The sequence below is a fragment of the Sander lucioperca genome, chromosome 16 (assembly GCF_008315115.2).
Source record: "Sander lucioperca isolate FBNREF2018 chromosome 16, SLUC_FBN_1.2, whole genome shotgun sequence".
NCBI classification, from domain to species: Eukaryota; Metazoa; Chordata; class Actinopteri; order Perciformes; family Percidae; genus Sander; species Sander lucioperca.
Window position 1 is genome coordinate 26,614,945 of NC_050188.1, and position 17,828 is coordinate 26,632,772.

General features: G+C 39.2%; 1 protein-coding gene across 3 annotated transcripts in view; it reads left to right on the plus strand.

Annotated features, from left to right (window-relative positions):
* Nucleotides 1–17,828, plus strand: part of thsd7aa (thrombospondin, type I, domain containing 7Aa) — a 209,529-nt gene that overhangs the window by 125,818 nt on the left and 65,883 nt on the right. For all 3 annotated transcript variants that reach the window (XM_031278516.2, XM_031278515.2, XM_035993166.1), the window contains exons 8-12: nt 4,120–4,360; nt 10,444–10,559; nt 11,560–11,692; nt 13,684–13,787; nt 17,499–17,693. In XM_031278516.2, the coding sequence (XP_031134376.1) occupies nt 4,120–4,360; nt 10,444–10,559; nt 11,560–11,692; nt 13,684–13,787; nt 17,499–17,693 (789 nt within the window). The remainder of the gene's footprint in view (nt 1–4,119; nt 4,361–10,443; nt 10,560–11,559; nt 11,693–13,683; nt 13,788–17,498; nt 17,694–17,828) is intronic.

The following is a 17,828-nucleotide window of genomic DNA, read 5'->3' on the forward strand; positions in this document are numbered from 1 at the left end:
TTTGTACTTACTTTGGTTGCTAAGCTATTTTGTGCAACGGTTAGGTAGAACGTTTTAAGGAAAACCTTAAGGAGAACTCTTAAGGGTGTTTTGTGCAACCAATTTTGTTTTAAGGAAACCTTAACTCTGACTTTAAGGAAAATCTTAACTAAAGGTGTTTTGTGCAACTAGCCCCTGCATGTTAATGTCATAGTTTGACCATCATTCATCAGTTATAACATTTTACTTACAGCTGAAAGGAGCTTAATATAGCTAGAATAAATTATCCACAGAGTAAACAACATGTCAAGACAATGATGATGTTACAGAGTATAATCTTTTGAAGAATACAATACAAGTCCCCAGCTCTTTTAAATCTGCAGCCATTTGAGCTGTGCATTTTTCAAATACAGGTTGTCTTTGATTGGTAGCACTTAAATATTTATTAACTATTTAATTAGCCAGTACAGCAATACTGCTGTGTTCTTCTGAGTTAATGAGCTACACGTGTGATAAATGACTGTTCTGATGAAATGCAGTTTAATCTTTTATACATGACCCTGCAGACATAACCCCTGCGCTGTTACACAGAGGTCAGCCATATCTTCTGTCTGAGGCTCTTTCTCATGTCCAATTCAGACGCTCCATCTCTGTGTAGAAGATGACATTCAATGTCTTCTGAGGTGCTAATGGCTGGTGTTCTCATCGGGGGTTCTCTTTTTCCAATGCGATAGCTGCTGCAGATGACAAGGTTTAGTGGTGAAGAGGGTCACATGGTGTGCACACACCACCTGGGTCCATGTCCAGGCTTCTGGCTCTGCAGAGACATTCTGCCCCCTGGGTCATCTCATTTCTGTCAATCCACCAAAGAGACCCTCTGATTTATCTCTCAAGCTGCTTCAGCTGTATTTGTTTTGCAACAAGTCATTGGAAAATCAAAGCTAAAAGCTAATCTATATCACTGCACAAATACTGGGATGGGATAGCCAACACTTTACTGCTAGCCAACGTGTATTCTGTCACTGTTTTGGGGCTTTAATGAAGAAAATAAAAATAATTTATGATGGCTGTAGCTGTAGATTTATCCTGTTTACCCAAGCATACTGTACTTTGATACAGGGTTGGGTTTACATACTTGTTTTCTCACACAACGAGAGAAATGGTACCTGATATATTGATACACAGTATGTGCACCGTGTTTCAAAGCAAAGTTACTTTTTTTTTAATGCAGTTTTTAACGTACAAATTCCACATAATTTGTTTGTTTCCATCTTTGGTCAGCTACAATACAGGCATCACTTTTAAACCAAGCATCATAATCAGTACTTGGTATTATTATTATTAACTTTAACAATTCATTTTCTGCTTGTTCTCTTGTTGTTGTCCAGCCAAGTTAGCTATTTCTTTTACTAATTGCCCAGTTATTATTCCCCTCAGTAAAGTCCCACAAGACAGCAGGTGCTTTATATTTCTATGAGTGTGCCACTGCTCAGTTTGCTATTTTAGAAAGTTTTTTTTCTCTTTGTCTTTGTACTGTACTATAACCAGTTTCATGCCTTTCATATTGAAAGAAACATTGCTGTAATAATAATAGGCCTACATGTTATTTATATAGCACAAGTCATGCATTGAATGCAGCTTAAAGTGCTTTACACAGAAGAGGTACAGTCAATGCAATAATAACTAGAAGGGCACTCAGAGAGAGAGAGCAACCTCTGCCAAGTCATGCCCTATCTCACAATGTTAATGCAGTGTAACGTTCCCCAGTCGGGAACTCATTTTTTTCTGATTATTCCAACACCACATGAATGCAGCGCAAATGTCTGCAATGTTGACAAAAGTGAAAAGTAATTTGTGTATCCACCCTGTGATTCGGATCCCCTTGAAAATGTAATGGGTTCTTCCTTGGCCCATGCTACAAACATCCATCAAGGTTCATGAAATCGGGCTGGTAGTTTTTCTGTAATCCTGCTGACAGACATACAAACAAAGAAACAGACAAACTGAACCAAAAACAACCTTCTAGGAAGAGGTAACAATGAATAAGAAGGAAATGCAGTAGCAAACTGTGACTCTTAAACCTTGATACTCTGGCCCCCCTTCACTCGTCAGGAAAAACAAGTAAACATCCAGCCTAGCGTAGTGTGTTCTGTCTTAAAGTTAGTTATGACAATGCCAGCTCTGAAACACTAGTCTAGCCTTAGAAATGCAATGAGCAAACAGCACGGAGAGAGTGAGAGTTATCACCAAACAAAAAACAGCAGATTTTTTTTAAACAAAATGCAAATCCTCCATACAAATAATCGCATCATCACACGAGCGTGTGTGCACTTCAGCTGAATACGGTGACACCGCCAACATACCACACAAAACCAATTACATTTTATGCCTACACATAATGATGCCACGCTCACAGCCAAGTAAATATTAGTGACAGACACTATGGGCAGTGACCAGTTATCAATGCATTTTAGAAGCCACCACCACAAACAATCAATATTGTTAATAAATAATATTATTAGATTGGCAGAGCGGCCTATTAAATATATATGTATTGCTATTAGTATTATTATTTAGAAAAACAATAATTATGAGTAGTTACACAAGCTTTAACATTAGTTTGGCGTCCATCACCAACCTTCAGGCTAGATGACTAGTTTATTGGCGTTCTTAGCTTGTGATTTGTGTCCCCCACAGCAGACAGGACTTAAAGTTAGCGATAACAAAGATGCCCATTTAGAATGAAAATGATTGGTCAATTTGTCATTTGAAATTACTCTCTCACTGAAAACTATTGCTCAGCCCTCTGTAAATGTATAGCTGGACCACCAATCACAGAGCTGAAAACATAACATCTTCCCAGCAACTGCAGATGCAGCAAAATTCTGATAGGTCGACGATTCATTTAACTCTACACATTCTATCATTCCACTAAACTTGTATAGGCATGGTTGATTTTTAACATTTTAGATGTTTATTGTCAAACTTATTTTTTTTTTTTTTGAATATCTTAGGCCCTGATGGTTCCCTTCTGAGTAAATGAACAAATGCAATACAAACTTTAAAGTAAGAAAATTATGATTGATAGAGAATATGCAACATGCAACACAGTTTAGAACTTTATTTAGCCTACAAGTAGCAAAACTTTAAAATAAATGTAAAAACACTGGACACTGGATGCCAGTCCATCTTGGCTAGAACTGCCAGTCCAACTGGTATGTTGGCATTTTATTTGATTTCTTGGCAACTCACCCTGCAGAGTGAGATTTGTTTCCTTGACTGTGTGCTCCTTGTCATTTCTGTCTATTAAAGGTAGTCAACCTAAAATGTTTTGTGCGGTTGGCACAGCTAGCATTAGCACAGCTTACTAGTTTCTACCTAGCCTTAGCAACATTTCTAGTCATCTCTAAAAATCAAAGTTTCACATAGAAACACTGCTTATAGGCAATGGTAACCAATCGTTTGGTTGTTTCTTTGCACAAGTCTAGTCTCCTTACAAATCTGTTGAAGGGTAAAAGTTCACTCTGAAACTCGGTGCAGCATTGTGGCATGTTCTGCCACTTCATAAATATACCAATGCGGTGGGAACCTGAGCCTCTTCTTCTCGTTATAGTGACTTCCTTAGTTATTGATTCTGTCTCATGAGAGATCCAAGGATCCATACAATGATAAAATAATTGGGCCAAAACACCTTGGATAATGTTGTCATAAAGCTCTGGCAGGCCAAATACACGGCTGTAGACAAAATAACTTAAATCAAGTCTTGGACAAATCCGAGCAGTTTCAAGATTGAATCAAGATTGACTATAAATTGGGCCGGTCTGGGTCAAGAACATGTTCAAACGAGGCCAAGACAGAGACAGAGAGAAGTGTGAGTCAAATCACCAACAAGACACAGACAATTACGAGGTAATGGGAATGTCTCAGACCGGCCTTGATACAGAGACCAGACTCAAGTACTGCAGACTCTTTGTGCGTGCCTTGGATATGTCGTTGTCTACGTGATTCTAGAATACCCTTCAATACTCAAAAGTTTCCAACAAGCTATCCATCTTCCTGTGTTAGTGCAGATGTAATTTTTTTTCCCGTCTGTAGTACAGCTAAGACATTGACTCTGGTCTGTGTTCAATCATTTCTCAGGTGGAATCCAGTGTCCCAATATCAGCGCCCTGCAGGAGGTGAGGAACTGCAATGACCATCCCTGCACTGTGTACCACTGGCAGACCGGGCCATGGGGCCAGTGCATAGAGGACTCCTCCATCCCATCCACCAACACGTCTGTGGGCCGAACACGGGGCGATGATGCCTCCTGCTCAGTGGGGATGCAAACCCGTAAGGTCATCTGTGTCCGGGTCAACGTGGGCCAGGTTCCTCCGAAAAAGTAAGATTCCACATAACTGCTTATGCATGCAGTTCCGGTGTGATTTCAAAATCAGAAATATGTTAAAAAATAACAATTAGATTACCCAAATGATTACCCATGGATTCCATACAGGGCTCTTTGCACGTACAGTTAATGATCACTACATTCATTGAATTTTGGTGTTTTATTCAATTTTATAGCATTTGAAAAAAAAATGGAAATGGTTTCAAAATAGTATTCTGACAAAACTTTGACTCTTTGAAGTCTCTGATTATCCATCAGTATAAGATCCTCTAATATTGATGATGATGATGATGATGATGAATCATTTTATTTTGGTTAACATACATGAAAGAAACCTTTATTTCCAACAATTTGCCACCGTACTGTAGCTAACTGAAAAAGGAGTAGGATAAAGCCAAAGCTTATTTTTGCCTATCCTATCCCATAATTCCTATAGAATCACCCAGAAATCCAACAAAACTAAATGAAACCAAATACTTGAGTACAATCCTAGTAATACAGTTTACGATTTACATTTTATTCAAATTATTTCATAACCGTTAATTAATCTAGATTCAAAAGCTTTTTTGAAACTCAACAAAGAGGTACACAATTTAGTCTAAATAATTAATAATTTCAGCTTTTTTAACTCAAAAATTTGGTATAATTTTGAAGTAGTAGTTTATTAAAAAAAATTTAAACCTAGTGGTAATAAGTTGGTGTTAGTGGTGTATATACTGGTGGTGGGGTGACAAAAGCATCGAAAACATAGAAAAAAGCAACAAAAACATTGTAAAAAGCCTGACAAGTGTCGAAGGGAACATAGAAAAAAACGTCAGGTGTTCATTTTCAATTTTGATCCGGGAGGACTACAAGTCCATGGTCAACAGGAAGACAACACAAGGGTTAAAGTACATGAATGTCATCCCGTCTCTGTTACATACAGTACAGTTTAACACGGGACTGTTCAACTGATGTCAAATTATTAACATATTATTAGTAATCAGGCCTGATGCTCAGGACAGAACGGGCTGGATGTGAGAGTATATGTAAATGTATGGATTTTAATTGGATCCTTTTTATGATTGCACTTAGAAATGAGTTACAGAGTGGGAGGAGTTATTTTGGGATCCAGGGCTCATGAAGTAAAAGTGTCGGTCATTTCCTGCAAAGACAATGAAGGTTACTGTTGGTGCGCTTTGAAGACTTGAATTGAAACTACCCCGTTAAATAATCAGTAGAAAAGAAGTAAGCAACTTTTAGAAATATCTGTGCTGATCCAAGGTACAAGCCTGTGGAGAATGTGCTCTTTAGAATGTGCAACTAAAACGTCGAAAGGCGCGTTTTAGTAAGAAACATCTGATCACCATGCTTAAAATTCTGTAGCTAGCTGTAGTTAATGATTAGCCTGGCTCAGCCCTCCTACGTACTTCCGCTCAATTTTCATTTCCCTTCAGTACACCTTCTGGGTTTGTGGTATATTCTTGGGTTTTCTCCGGCCAAATCTTTTGCGGTCCAATCAGGGAACAGAGGTAGTGGCTGAGAACGATGACGTTGAGGTTGTGCACTTGTTTGAGTTGTAGTTCCGTAATGGCGGCGGGGAAAGATGCAAGCGAAGCCATTCGGTCCGTTGTGGCAACGCTGCCGAATATCTAGAAGTTAAAGCCCGAGCAAGAACAATCTTTGCTGAGTTGTCCTGGAGGCCATGATGTTGTGGCCCTCCTCCCCACGGGGTTCGGGAACAGTTTGATTTTCCAGCTAGCTCCGTTAGTGGTGAAGGAGTTGGCTAAGGCGAACGCTAGCGATGCTAAGCCGACGTCATGACCAAACGTTAGCGATTGGTTATGGCAGATCCAGAGTGGCTCTGGGCAGATCCAATAGTTTTAAACTTCAACAGAGTACCCACCTTCAAGGAAGTTAACACTTGTCAATGGAGAGTGGCCAGACTCTCTGTACAAATGAAATGGACCAGAGTCTGGTAGGACCAGGCTAATGGACCAGAGTCTGGTAGGATCAGGCTAGTGGACCAGAGTCTGGTAGGACCAGGCTAATGGACCAGAGTCTGGTAGGACCAGGCTAATGGACCAGAGTCTGGTAGGATCAGGCTAGTGGACCAGAGTCTGGTAGGATCAGGCTAATGGACCAGAGTCTGGTAGGACCAGGCTAGTTAATGATTAGACTTGGTAAAGACCTGATAAAAGATTCAGCAGTTTAAATTAGTTCGTTTTCGATTCAAAGTCAGTTTTGGATAGATTTTGGATAACCTAACTTTTGTACGGTGTTTTGTTTCAATTAGAGCTGCAAAGATAAATCGATTAGTTAACTTTTCAAATAATCACCACCTATTTTGATAATCGATTACTTGGTTTGAGTCATTTTTATGAAATAAAGTAAAAACTCTTTGATTCCAGATTGTTAAATGTAAAACGTTTCTAGTCTCTTCTCTCCTCTGGGACAGTAAACTGAATATCTTTGAGTTGTGGACAAAACAAGACATTAGAGGACGTCATCTTGGACTTTGGAAAACACAGGTCGACATTTTTCACCATTTTCTGAAATTTTTAGACCAAACAACTTATTAATTATATGAGAAAATAATCAACAGATGAATCGACAATGAAAATTAAATATTATAATTGTTGTAAATTGATAAATGTAATAAAATGTAGCAGCCCTAGTTCTAAATTACGTCAAGAAAGCATTCTGAATTTGTTGGGCTTCAAATTTGCATATCTGACTAGCGTCTTCTCCAATGGCAGCTGCGAATGAGGATTATGGGTATTGTAGTATTTAGAGCCACTGACCATACCAAACTGACTAAAAACATGATTTCTCAGAAACAGATGAAGTACTGTAAACTGATGGCCATAACATAAACCTACAGTACAGCGACATGGAATTATTTGTGGTGTTGAGTAACATTGAGGATATCAATAAAATATGTTTTTAATGCTAATTTACAACAGGGAAAAATACTTACAAGACCAAAAATACTAATTTGGGGAATCAGATTTTCAGATTTTTTTGACTGAATGTGCCAAAATTCCATTCTGTCCATTGATTGTTTTGACACAGTTGTGGTGTTTTTAAAAAAAAACTTAAATTAAATTAGCATATCAATCTGATTTTGTTAAAAAAATGTTCACTGCTCCTTGCATCAACTGGGCATATACATCACTCACTACTGAGTGGAAGTGGTGGAATGTAACTAAGTATATTTAAGTACCATACTTAAGTACGATTTTGAGACTTGAGTCTTTTCTTTTCATGCCACTTTCTACTTCTACTCCGCTACATTTCAGAGAGAAATATTGTACATTCATCTGACAGCTTTAGTTACTTTACAAATTAAGATTTCTGCACACAAAATACATGTAGTTTATAAAATCTGATATTTATTCTAAATGAAACTAGCAACAATATAACGGCCTACAAGTCCAGCTGAGATGATCAGACCATTAAACACACAACTGGTTGGATCCTTTACACTTTCTACAATGGGAGGATTGTTCTGCTGTGAGTACTCATACTTTTATTACTTTATTATTAATACATTTTCCTGATGATACTTATATATATATTTTTACTTTTACATTTTCACTGCAGGACTTTTACTTGTAACAGTGTATTTTTACAGTGTGGTGTTTTTACTTAAGTAAAGGATCTGAATACTTCTTCCGTCACTGCTGAGTGGTTAGGCCAAAAGAAAATTAATGAACCCTAAAATAGTGCCAACAATTGACAAATACTAACACCACAAAATCTATAAGGCTGAAAGCTTTTCCCTTAAAGCTTGAGTGCCTAACTTTTTGATATTAATGAACGTCTGTTACATTCAAGCCATTGCCAAATGAGTTGCTACAAAGCTAATTAAGACCATCAGCTCCACACAACTCTCTCTGGATTTCTCAGTATGACTATGTTCAGAAGATTGTGTCCTCCTGTGACTTTCCCTCGCAGAAACGCGAGTGAAGATAATGACCTCTTCTGAAGAGTCCATCATGTTTTTTAAATCCTCCGTGTCCTCCTTGGTTACTAGCAACTGTGTGGAGGGGGGGAGGGGCGTGTGCGATCACAGAAGTCTTGTATCATGTGATCGCGCCGACAGTGTTGTTATCATTACTTAGAATTCCTCATGGGGGAGACAGAAACCACGCACTATAGCTTTAAACAGATGTAAGAATAGTTCTTGTAAATGCAGTCAAATCCACACAGCATGGGTATAGTAAAGTCTTTCTGCACCCTTACCGATAACTCCTGAGGTGGTGACATAATTACCAGTGCTTCAGTACCAATGCTTCCATTTGTAAAAGTGAAAGGTAGCCTTTCTTTTTGGTTGCAGACTTTGTTTGCACATGGCACGTTGTGCCGTTTAGTCTCATGGTTAGTCTGTTGTTGCTTGTGTCTGGAAGAGGTGTTAGCTGATGCTGTTTTAAGCATCTGGGTTTGTTTCCCCCCTGAAGGCATCTGCTGGGAACATGAATTATCTATTTATTTATTCAACAGAACGGGAGCATTATTCTAGCAGCACAGCAGCACTATGCAGGCAAACCCCGCAGCCCCCATGCTGTGTATGGAAATGAATCTCACTTTTTATTCCTGTGCTTACTCCAAAACCAACACATGCTGAGCAGTGAGCCTGAAGCCTTGGGACACACTTTAACATCAATGGAGGGAGGGGCACACACTTTCACCAGCAGCACCAGCTGTGGCCAGGATGTGAGGATTTCCACCAGTAAACATAAATGGGCATTAGATCATTCAAATGCATTAGAATGATAAAACAATGAAATATGTATGAGGATAATTACTAGGTGTTGTTCGAATGGGGTAAAAACTGTGATAAGTTAAAAATATATATTTTGAACGTGTGCGCATAACATATGCTTGGTTTGCTATAGAGCGTCTTGCACAATTTTAATTGGTGATCTGCCATTGGAATTCTGAGCAGAGCTAATTTCCCGGTTGGTTCTATAAACACATGAAGTCCTGTTTTTTTTTTTTTTTTTATGGGGAAAGTGGGTTAAGTTTCGGTGCAGCCAGGCAAATCACTACTGGTAAAAGGAAATGCAGACTTTAGCCTATTATAATTTGAGATGCAATCCATCCAAAACAATTCTAAAAAAACAACAGTTTGGGCCTATCGTTGGGAAAGCATTAGTGTATTGAAAATGTATCTAAGGTGTCCCCAAAGGACTTATTTGGCATTGTTGGGTTTACACTGACATTTCCATTTTCTACATCTAATATTGTACTCATCCAAATTAATAATGACCAAGGCAATTCACTTTTTTCACGTCACTTTATGTCATATGCTTTGGTTACCCATGCACCCACCCCTTTTCTTCCCTTCCTACCTTTCCTTTTTTCTGTTCTTTCATTAACTGGTCTAATAATTCCTAGATAGAAGAAAAATGTGCTCTGGTTTATCACAATCGTCTTGGGCGTCGCTTAGGGCTCGATGTAGCAACGGTGCCTCTGCAAAATAGCCTCCAGAAGGAGTGTGATGAGAATTTTACTCAAAAAAAAAAAAAAAAAGATAAACATAATATGATTGCCGGTTTTAGCTCGGAGGATGTTTCCCGAATTGGCCGTAGTTTAGAAGAATGCGGACGGTGTGGGATATCTGGCCGAAAATGACGGACATTTGGCGGAACCTCCTGCGGCACCGGAAGTATCCTGTAAATTAAACGTTGTCGATATAGATTACATTGCCACTAGAGGCAGCTTGTCAGTTAAAGTAAAACATACTGCATGTTGTATTTAGGTATTAGGTATTGTTATAACAAACAACTGATACTGTATGTGTCTTTGGAAGGATAGTCTGGACTTTGACCTCCTAGTCTTTGGTTCATTTTAAATGTAATGAGCTGCAGTAAAAAGCTAAAACATGAAGAAGAAATTAAGAATGGAATTGCCTTTCTTCACTATGCTGCAGTCACAGTCTCACAAAAAGATCCAGCGCTAAAGTCAGGCACATTGGCAGTCTCCACGTGAACTCCCAGCATGGCTCCTTTGGTTCAGATCCAGCACATATCTATCAGATTTCCATGGGTACTTCGTGTGTTTGTCTGAGCATGTCAATGATGTACTTTCAGGTGTCCAGAAAGTCTGCGCCCGGACACCGTCAGGCCCTGTTTACTGCCATGCAAGAGAGACTGTATCATCACCCCATACAGCGACTGGAGCCCCTGCCCATCAACATGTCAACCAGGTAGCTCTTTGTTGGCATCATTACACACTGTGAGGCCTTGCAGGGTGTCACACAGTCCAAATGCAAAGGGAATTCATTCAAGCTGGTATGACTGTGAATTAATGAAGCACACCAAATATGCTCATCATTATTTCAGCACCAGCAGAGAGATAATAAAATTATCATGCACACTGAGACAGAATACTGCAACATTCAATTCTGTTTGGATTGTGTCATGTTTAATAAATGTTATGGAAATACAGTCAGTCTTTTCTAAAAAAAATATCAGAACATTTGTTCTGATATTCACGTCTACTGGAGCGGACTGTGAAAGCTATATATACAGAGGAAACCATAAAATGCATCTCTGGATGGATGGAAGGATGGATGGGAAAAGCAAAACTCAGTGAAAATGCTATTGACTTTTCCAGCCCATATAAAAAAATATTAACAGTTACTGATTGGTTTGGGTTACACTCAAACAAATTGCTCCCAAATTTAAACCGGACTAGCCGCCTGTCCAGGGTACTCTACCTACCCCTTGCCCAATGCATGCTGGGATAGGCTGCAGGCCCCAATGACGTTGAAGAGGATAAGTACATTTCTGTTCACGATTGGTATCTACAATATGGTATGGAGCATGGCCGTCGTCATTTCCAGCCATGGTATTCAATATTGAACTTGATTTTATCAGCCTCCCTTTGAAGAGGTCCCTTCCAGCAGATGGTGATGAAATAGATAAATTACAGATAAATAAAGACCTAGTTTCATTGCATTCATTCTACATTGACACATTTATTGAAATATGGCCAAGAGCAAACAAAAGACGATCCTCTTCCAGTACCTTTTCAAATCTGGGAGACGCTGAAACTTAAGATGAGACCCCAGCATTGTTTACGCTGCTGCAATTTTTTTTTTTTACATTTATCCTAAGTTGCTAGTTTATTAGGTACACTTAACTAAAATTAGGTAACTAAAATACTGTATATACTGTATGTGTGTTTCTTGTGTCTTTGCTTAGGTGGTAACACCAAGAAGAAGCAGTACAGGAAACGTATTATCATCCAGTTACCAGCCAATGGGGGACAGGACTGCCCTGAGGTGCTGACTCAGGAGAGAGAGTGTGAGGCTCCACCTGTCTGTCACGGATATAGGTACGCACTGACAACCTCATTGTTGTAATTACAAGTAGGAGTTATTGTATGGGGATGTTGTGATGGCTATGATACTCGCACGGCCTATTTTAATTTGATATTTTTAAATTATGCCGCATATATGGACAGGCAGAGGGGAAATGCACTTCTCTTTGGATATATTTCCTTTAATTTCTGATGGTATGGTAGACAATTTGTAGTGTGAAAAAGAATTGGATGCCCAGATACAAAATGACATATGGGAGGAGAGTCTAGGTTATATTTACATGTGTTTTAACAAAGCACATCATTGCTTAATACAGTTTACAGTTATAAACAGATTATACTATTCCAATAAGAAATTACGTAAAATTGTGGCCGGGTCGGGTTGGATCAGTGGGTAGAGCAGGCGGACATATAATTAGAGGTTTATGCCTCGACGCAGAGGTCCAGGGTTTGAATTCGATCTGTGACAACTTCCTTGCATGTCTTCCCCCTCTCTCTTACCTTTCTCACCATCAAATTAAAGGTGTAAAAGCCCAAAAAATAATCTTAAAAAAAAAAAAAAAAAAAATTACATAAACTATTTCCAGAGGTCTCTCCTGCAAAAAACCATATCGTATTTTTTTTCAAAATGAAAGAAATCCCAATGCTGAAATTATTTTGTGAAATTATGACAGAACTGATGGGCACACTTCAACTTGGGATGTTGTCATTAAAAATGAAAACATTTTGAGGAAATCACAATTGCAGTTTGGGGTGTGGTGGTGGGGCGGGAGGTTGTTTATGTCTGGTTTAATTTATAGACTAACAGCTAAAAATATGAATCGGTAAGATTTGGGTGTGTTATGCTTGTAGAGGCCTCTAGCCCTGCTTCGCCCTGCTATGCTCTGCAGTGCCCTGCTACCTACTCTATTTGTAAAGTATCTTGAGATAACTGTTTTTATGATTTGATACTATTAAACAATAATAAAATAGCCTGAAACAGCTTGAGCAGCTGCAGAGGTCTGGTTTTTTTAAATGTCAGACTTGTCTTCAGCCTTAACCGCTGCTGACTCAAGTGAAATACCATCATTTCTTCATCATTACTGATCTCTTCCCATGGGCATTGCTATGTACTTGCAACACACGGCAAGTGTGGCCTCAAATGAGAAGAACATAATTGTATAAATTACTTTTGAGAATAACTAAACCTGAACCAGAGTTTTCCGCAAACAAAACAGGCTGAACCAAATGCAAAACCTATTCATTTGCGGGGGGACCTATCAGGTTCAGGTTGTGTCGCCGAACTCTAGATAGCAGTGTGGGTAACCATCTTGGAATAATTCGTAAAGGCTCCCAAGTCATAACAAGGTATTTTCCTATTGCTTCCACTGCAACCATGGTCTCCAGAGCATGGACCCTTTTTTTAATTGGTGCATTGCCATGATATTCCTCACATAAATTCATGGTTCCTTCATGAAGAACTGAATTACCATTTTTATCTTGCCATCCTGGGGTCTAAATCAACCTGTGGGTAAGTTCGGGCAGTTAATTCGAGTCCACCACTATACTCACATGGCATACTCTTGTGCCCTTTTGCTTATGGACCTGGCTTATGGATTGTGACCTGTATGCATTGAGTGTTCCTGTAGGGAGGAATTTATTATTGTCACTCCCACCTGCCGGCAGTGCTTTTGCATGGTATTTCCTTGTGGGAAGTAATGAAATCAGAGCCTTGACACCAAATATTAACTCTGTACATACTCTACATTCACATATTAGCCTAATCCATTCCACATGGAATTGGCTGACTGAACTTTAAATGTTTGTCCTACTAGCAGCAATGCTTTAAGAATAGCATAGATCATCAGTGTGTTGTTCGCGCAAGCCAATGCTTATGAACAGTGCATTTTCTAACGTTTGCTAGCAAGGCATTTAACTTGTATTGGTGTTTTCTATTTGGTCCAAGGAATAAAACTAGCAACCATCTACTCCTCCCTTCTCTGATTCTTATACCTCTTCTTCTTTAGGTGGAAAACCCACAAGTGGCGGCGATGCCAGCTGGTTCCATGGTCAGTTCGTCAGGACAGTCCCGGAGCTCAGGAGACCTGTGGACCGGGCCTGCAGGTTCGGGGTGAGGACCGACACACGCACAGATTACACAAACCTTTGCATCTTATTTACTTCTCTATATGAACACATGAGTTAACCCTCCTGTTGTCCTCAGGCCAAGTTTGTCTAAGTCGTGAAAACGTTTCTACATGAGAAAAATGGGTTTCTTGCAACCAAATTGCCCAATCATAACGTGAATGGTTCCATACAATGCTCTTCTCAAGTAAAATTAATGATTAGGTCACTACTTTCATTGAATTGTGGCTGTTTAATTCAATTTTATAGCATTTAAAAAGAAAAGAAAATGGTTTCAAAACAGTATCCTGACTAAACTTTGACATATCTGTTATTATCCATCAACATACATTCCTCTGATCTTCGCTTTTAGTCAAAATAATTCATAATTAACAAAAACGTCGAAAAAAAGGGTCATTAACGTTGAAAAAAACACCCAAAAAGTGTTAATTTTCAACTTTGAGACAGGAGGACAACTCAATGGTTAAACACGGCAGGAAGGACAGTTTAACCAAAAAGGCATTAGACAGAGCTGAGATGTGGTTTTCGTGGGGATCTGGGACCACTGATCTGATTAGTCCATCTTTGCTCTCTTTGCAAGAGCCTGGAATAGAGAAGTTGGAATCAAAGCAGTACCTGGGGGCTGCGTACAACTTGAATCGCACATAATGTTATGGGACTGGGAAGAGGGATGTGAATGTTACAGTTTAAGCGTAACAGAGTCTCAAAATCTCACCTTCTCACCTTAACAACACCGATGAACTATAGTAAGATAAAATAAAGTACGGCTTAAAATGCCAGGGTGTCCGGTTATTCAGAGGGTGGGTAGAGAATCTCACAACAAAACATGTACTATTCCTTTAAGGTGACTTGCTGAGTGTAACACTACTACCTGTGGCCTGAGGGAGAATTGAGGCAGACAGTTGTCTTGTTATCAGTGCACACACTCCGACTCCTATTAAAGTCTCAGAGACAGAGGCCATTATCTGATTCCAATGATGAGCATCCTGCTCCTCCATCTTGGGAGGCTCTTGTCATTATGTACCATTACCTGTAATAGTATACTCTGAGCTGGAGAGACACAATTCAATACGAGCCTCTTACTATTCACCCACTCACTCAATACAACGTGTGGAAGGCAATAGCCAGCATAAAGCATTTGCCATGAATGTGTGCTTGTGTGTGGGGTAAATGTTGTGGGTATACAAAAGTAAGACTGATGACTGGATCTTGGTGTTTTTATTGTTATCATATTGTCACCTGTGTTTTCTTTACTATATGGCAGTTTGAGTAAGGCCATTTGTTTAGCCATCTAACCAGCCAACAGTTTATCACACTCATAAGACTCAAGCCAAGCCAATGTGAACTAGCACATGCCACAGTACAACTCCCATTGGTCATTTAAACCATTAGCAAACCCTCTAAATCTTGTATGTACATTGATCCAAAGACGTCTGTGGGTTGAAAGGTTGAAAGTCTGTTGGACTGGACAACCACACACATATTCACAGCTGGATTTACTTGGGTGTGTGGACCACTAATAAACTGCAGTGGTGGAATGTAACTCAGTACATTACTTGATTACAAATTATAGGATCTTGTACGTTACTTGAGTATTTCAATTTATGTACTTTATACTTTGTACTTCAGTACAATGTATAAGGGAAATATACTTTTTACTCCAATACAATTATTTGAAGGCTACAGTTACTTTACAGATTAAGATTTTGTGTAGACAATCTATGATGAGCGAATGAAATACGATGCATTGTTACACATAAAACTAAACAAGATAGTTCAAATTAACCCCAGCTACAACTATATATTGCTACTTACATATACATGCATCGATAACAGTAATCCATTAATATATGTAACAGTATTATATAGAGCTGCAAAGTTTAATCGATTAGTTGTCAGGTATTAAAGCTTAATTTACCTTAACTAAACAGCATTGGAGTCATTGGAATAGTTATATGACTTTTTTTCGGGTTGAATGGTGGTCGTCTCACTCCCCCCTAGCGCCTGTGAGTGGAAAAAACACCCTTGCAACTTTCGGCCGGCGAGCCGCCAGCCTCAGTGTCAGGAAGTATGGCGTGATATCAGGTCTTGCAATGTAACAAATTGCTTCACAGCACTGCACACATACACCCATTCAGGAACCGGCTAACAAGGTAGAGATGGAGTTTTTCACACTATCGTCATGGCTAAGCCGGCTAAAAAGAAGCAGAAAGCTAGGAAAGCATTGTCGGAGGAACAGAGAAAGAGAAAACGGCAGACTGACCGAGCGAGTAGTCAGACACAAGTAAACATAGGAGCTGCCAAATATCTATTCTGAAGCTGTAGGGGGGGCTCTATAGAGAAACCTGCCAGCAAAACGAGAGAAAACAGCGAAGAAATGGCCAAAACTGCATAGCGCCCCTTTAAATTTATCGCCAACTGTTTTGATAATCGCTTATTCGGTTTGAGTCATTTTTTACGAAAAAAAGAAGGCAATATTCTCTCTTAAATATGAATATTTTGTAGTTTCTTTTCTCCTCTGTGACAGTAAACTGAATATCTTTGAGTTGTGGACAAAACATTTGAGGACGTCATCTTGGGCTTTCTGATCCACATTTTTTGGCATTTTTTGACATTTTAGAGACCAAACAACTAATCATTTAATCGAGAAAATAATCAACAGATTAATTGACTATGAAAATAATCGTTAGTTGCAGCCCTGGTTTAATACTCATAAGGGGCATTTGGGGCTGCATTATACGATATTTTACAGTACTTCTAATGATTTAATTTGATACTTTTAAAAACGTTGAAAATATGTACATACTTTTACTTCAGTAACATTATAAAAGCCAGACTTTTACCACTAATTAGCCATTTTCACTGGGTTGTATTGGTACTTTTTCTTACATAAAGTATTTGAATACTTCTTCCACCACTGCTATAGTGCAATGTGAAGTGTTGCACTGTAAAGGGTATGGACAGAGCATGAGCTCTGTACCAAATTTGGTGAAGAACGGCCATTAGGGGGCGCTATAGTCTAGTATGTAGACGAGTTTTGGCCCTTTAACTCAATCAATGTTAATGGGATATTTGCAGTGGCAATGTACTACAGACCTTGCGGCTCACACCTCTCGATATTTCCTGATGTGTGCCTCCCCACCGTTACACTTTGGGTTCCGCGACTCGCATCGGGGGCAACTCGCGTCGGAGGCTTGGACCCCATCATAACTGCTTGCAGTTATAGTCATGACATTTGTTTTTACAAAAGGCTTCATAGTTCAATAAATAATATTAACATTTTTTAAATCTATAATACTTTATAGATTAAGTTCTAATCTAACAAATCTATTAGAAACTTAGAAACATTTCTCTTGTGTTCTTTTACATACATATGAAATTATTCCAAGGGACATACATGGGTCCCCGGGATAGTCCTTATCTTGTAAGGGTTTGTTGACTTAAAAAAGATTGGCTCCGTCACTCCATGCTAACATTCTATCTTACACAACCAACATAATTTTCAAAGTGAGAACATTTCTCATCAGCTATAAAACTGAATACATACATTCTAAATGTTCAAAACTTTAAGGTACATTTGTCAGGTTCAACAATCTACCTCCGACACATGGATGACTCTCACTTTCTCAACATAGAAGTTGACCACGACCCACAAAATGAGAAGTCATCAAACTCTATTTGCTCCTTTCCCCTTTAGCTGTTTCATGCCGGAAGCAGGATGGTAGTCAGGCAGACGTTGAAGCTTGTCTTAAGTTGGCCAGTTCCATGCCGCCTCTCACACAACTCTGCCAGCTGCCCTGCCAGGAAGACTGTCAACTCAGCAGCTGGTCCAAGTTCTCCTCCTGCACAGCTGATTGCGTGGGCGTCAGGACCCGCAAGAGGATGCTAGTCGGTGAGTGACACACTTCAATTTAAAGCTGACGTCAATCTTTAAGAGTAAGATCAGTGGATGTGAAAAACTGATTTCTCTTCTTATATATACTATTTGTGAATTTGACTGAAAGCGCTCCAAACAACCCTGTTCTTT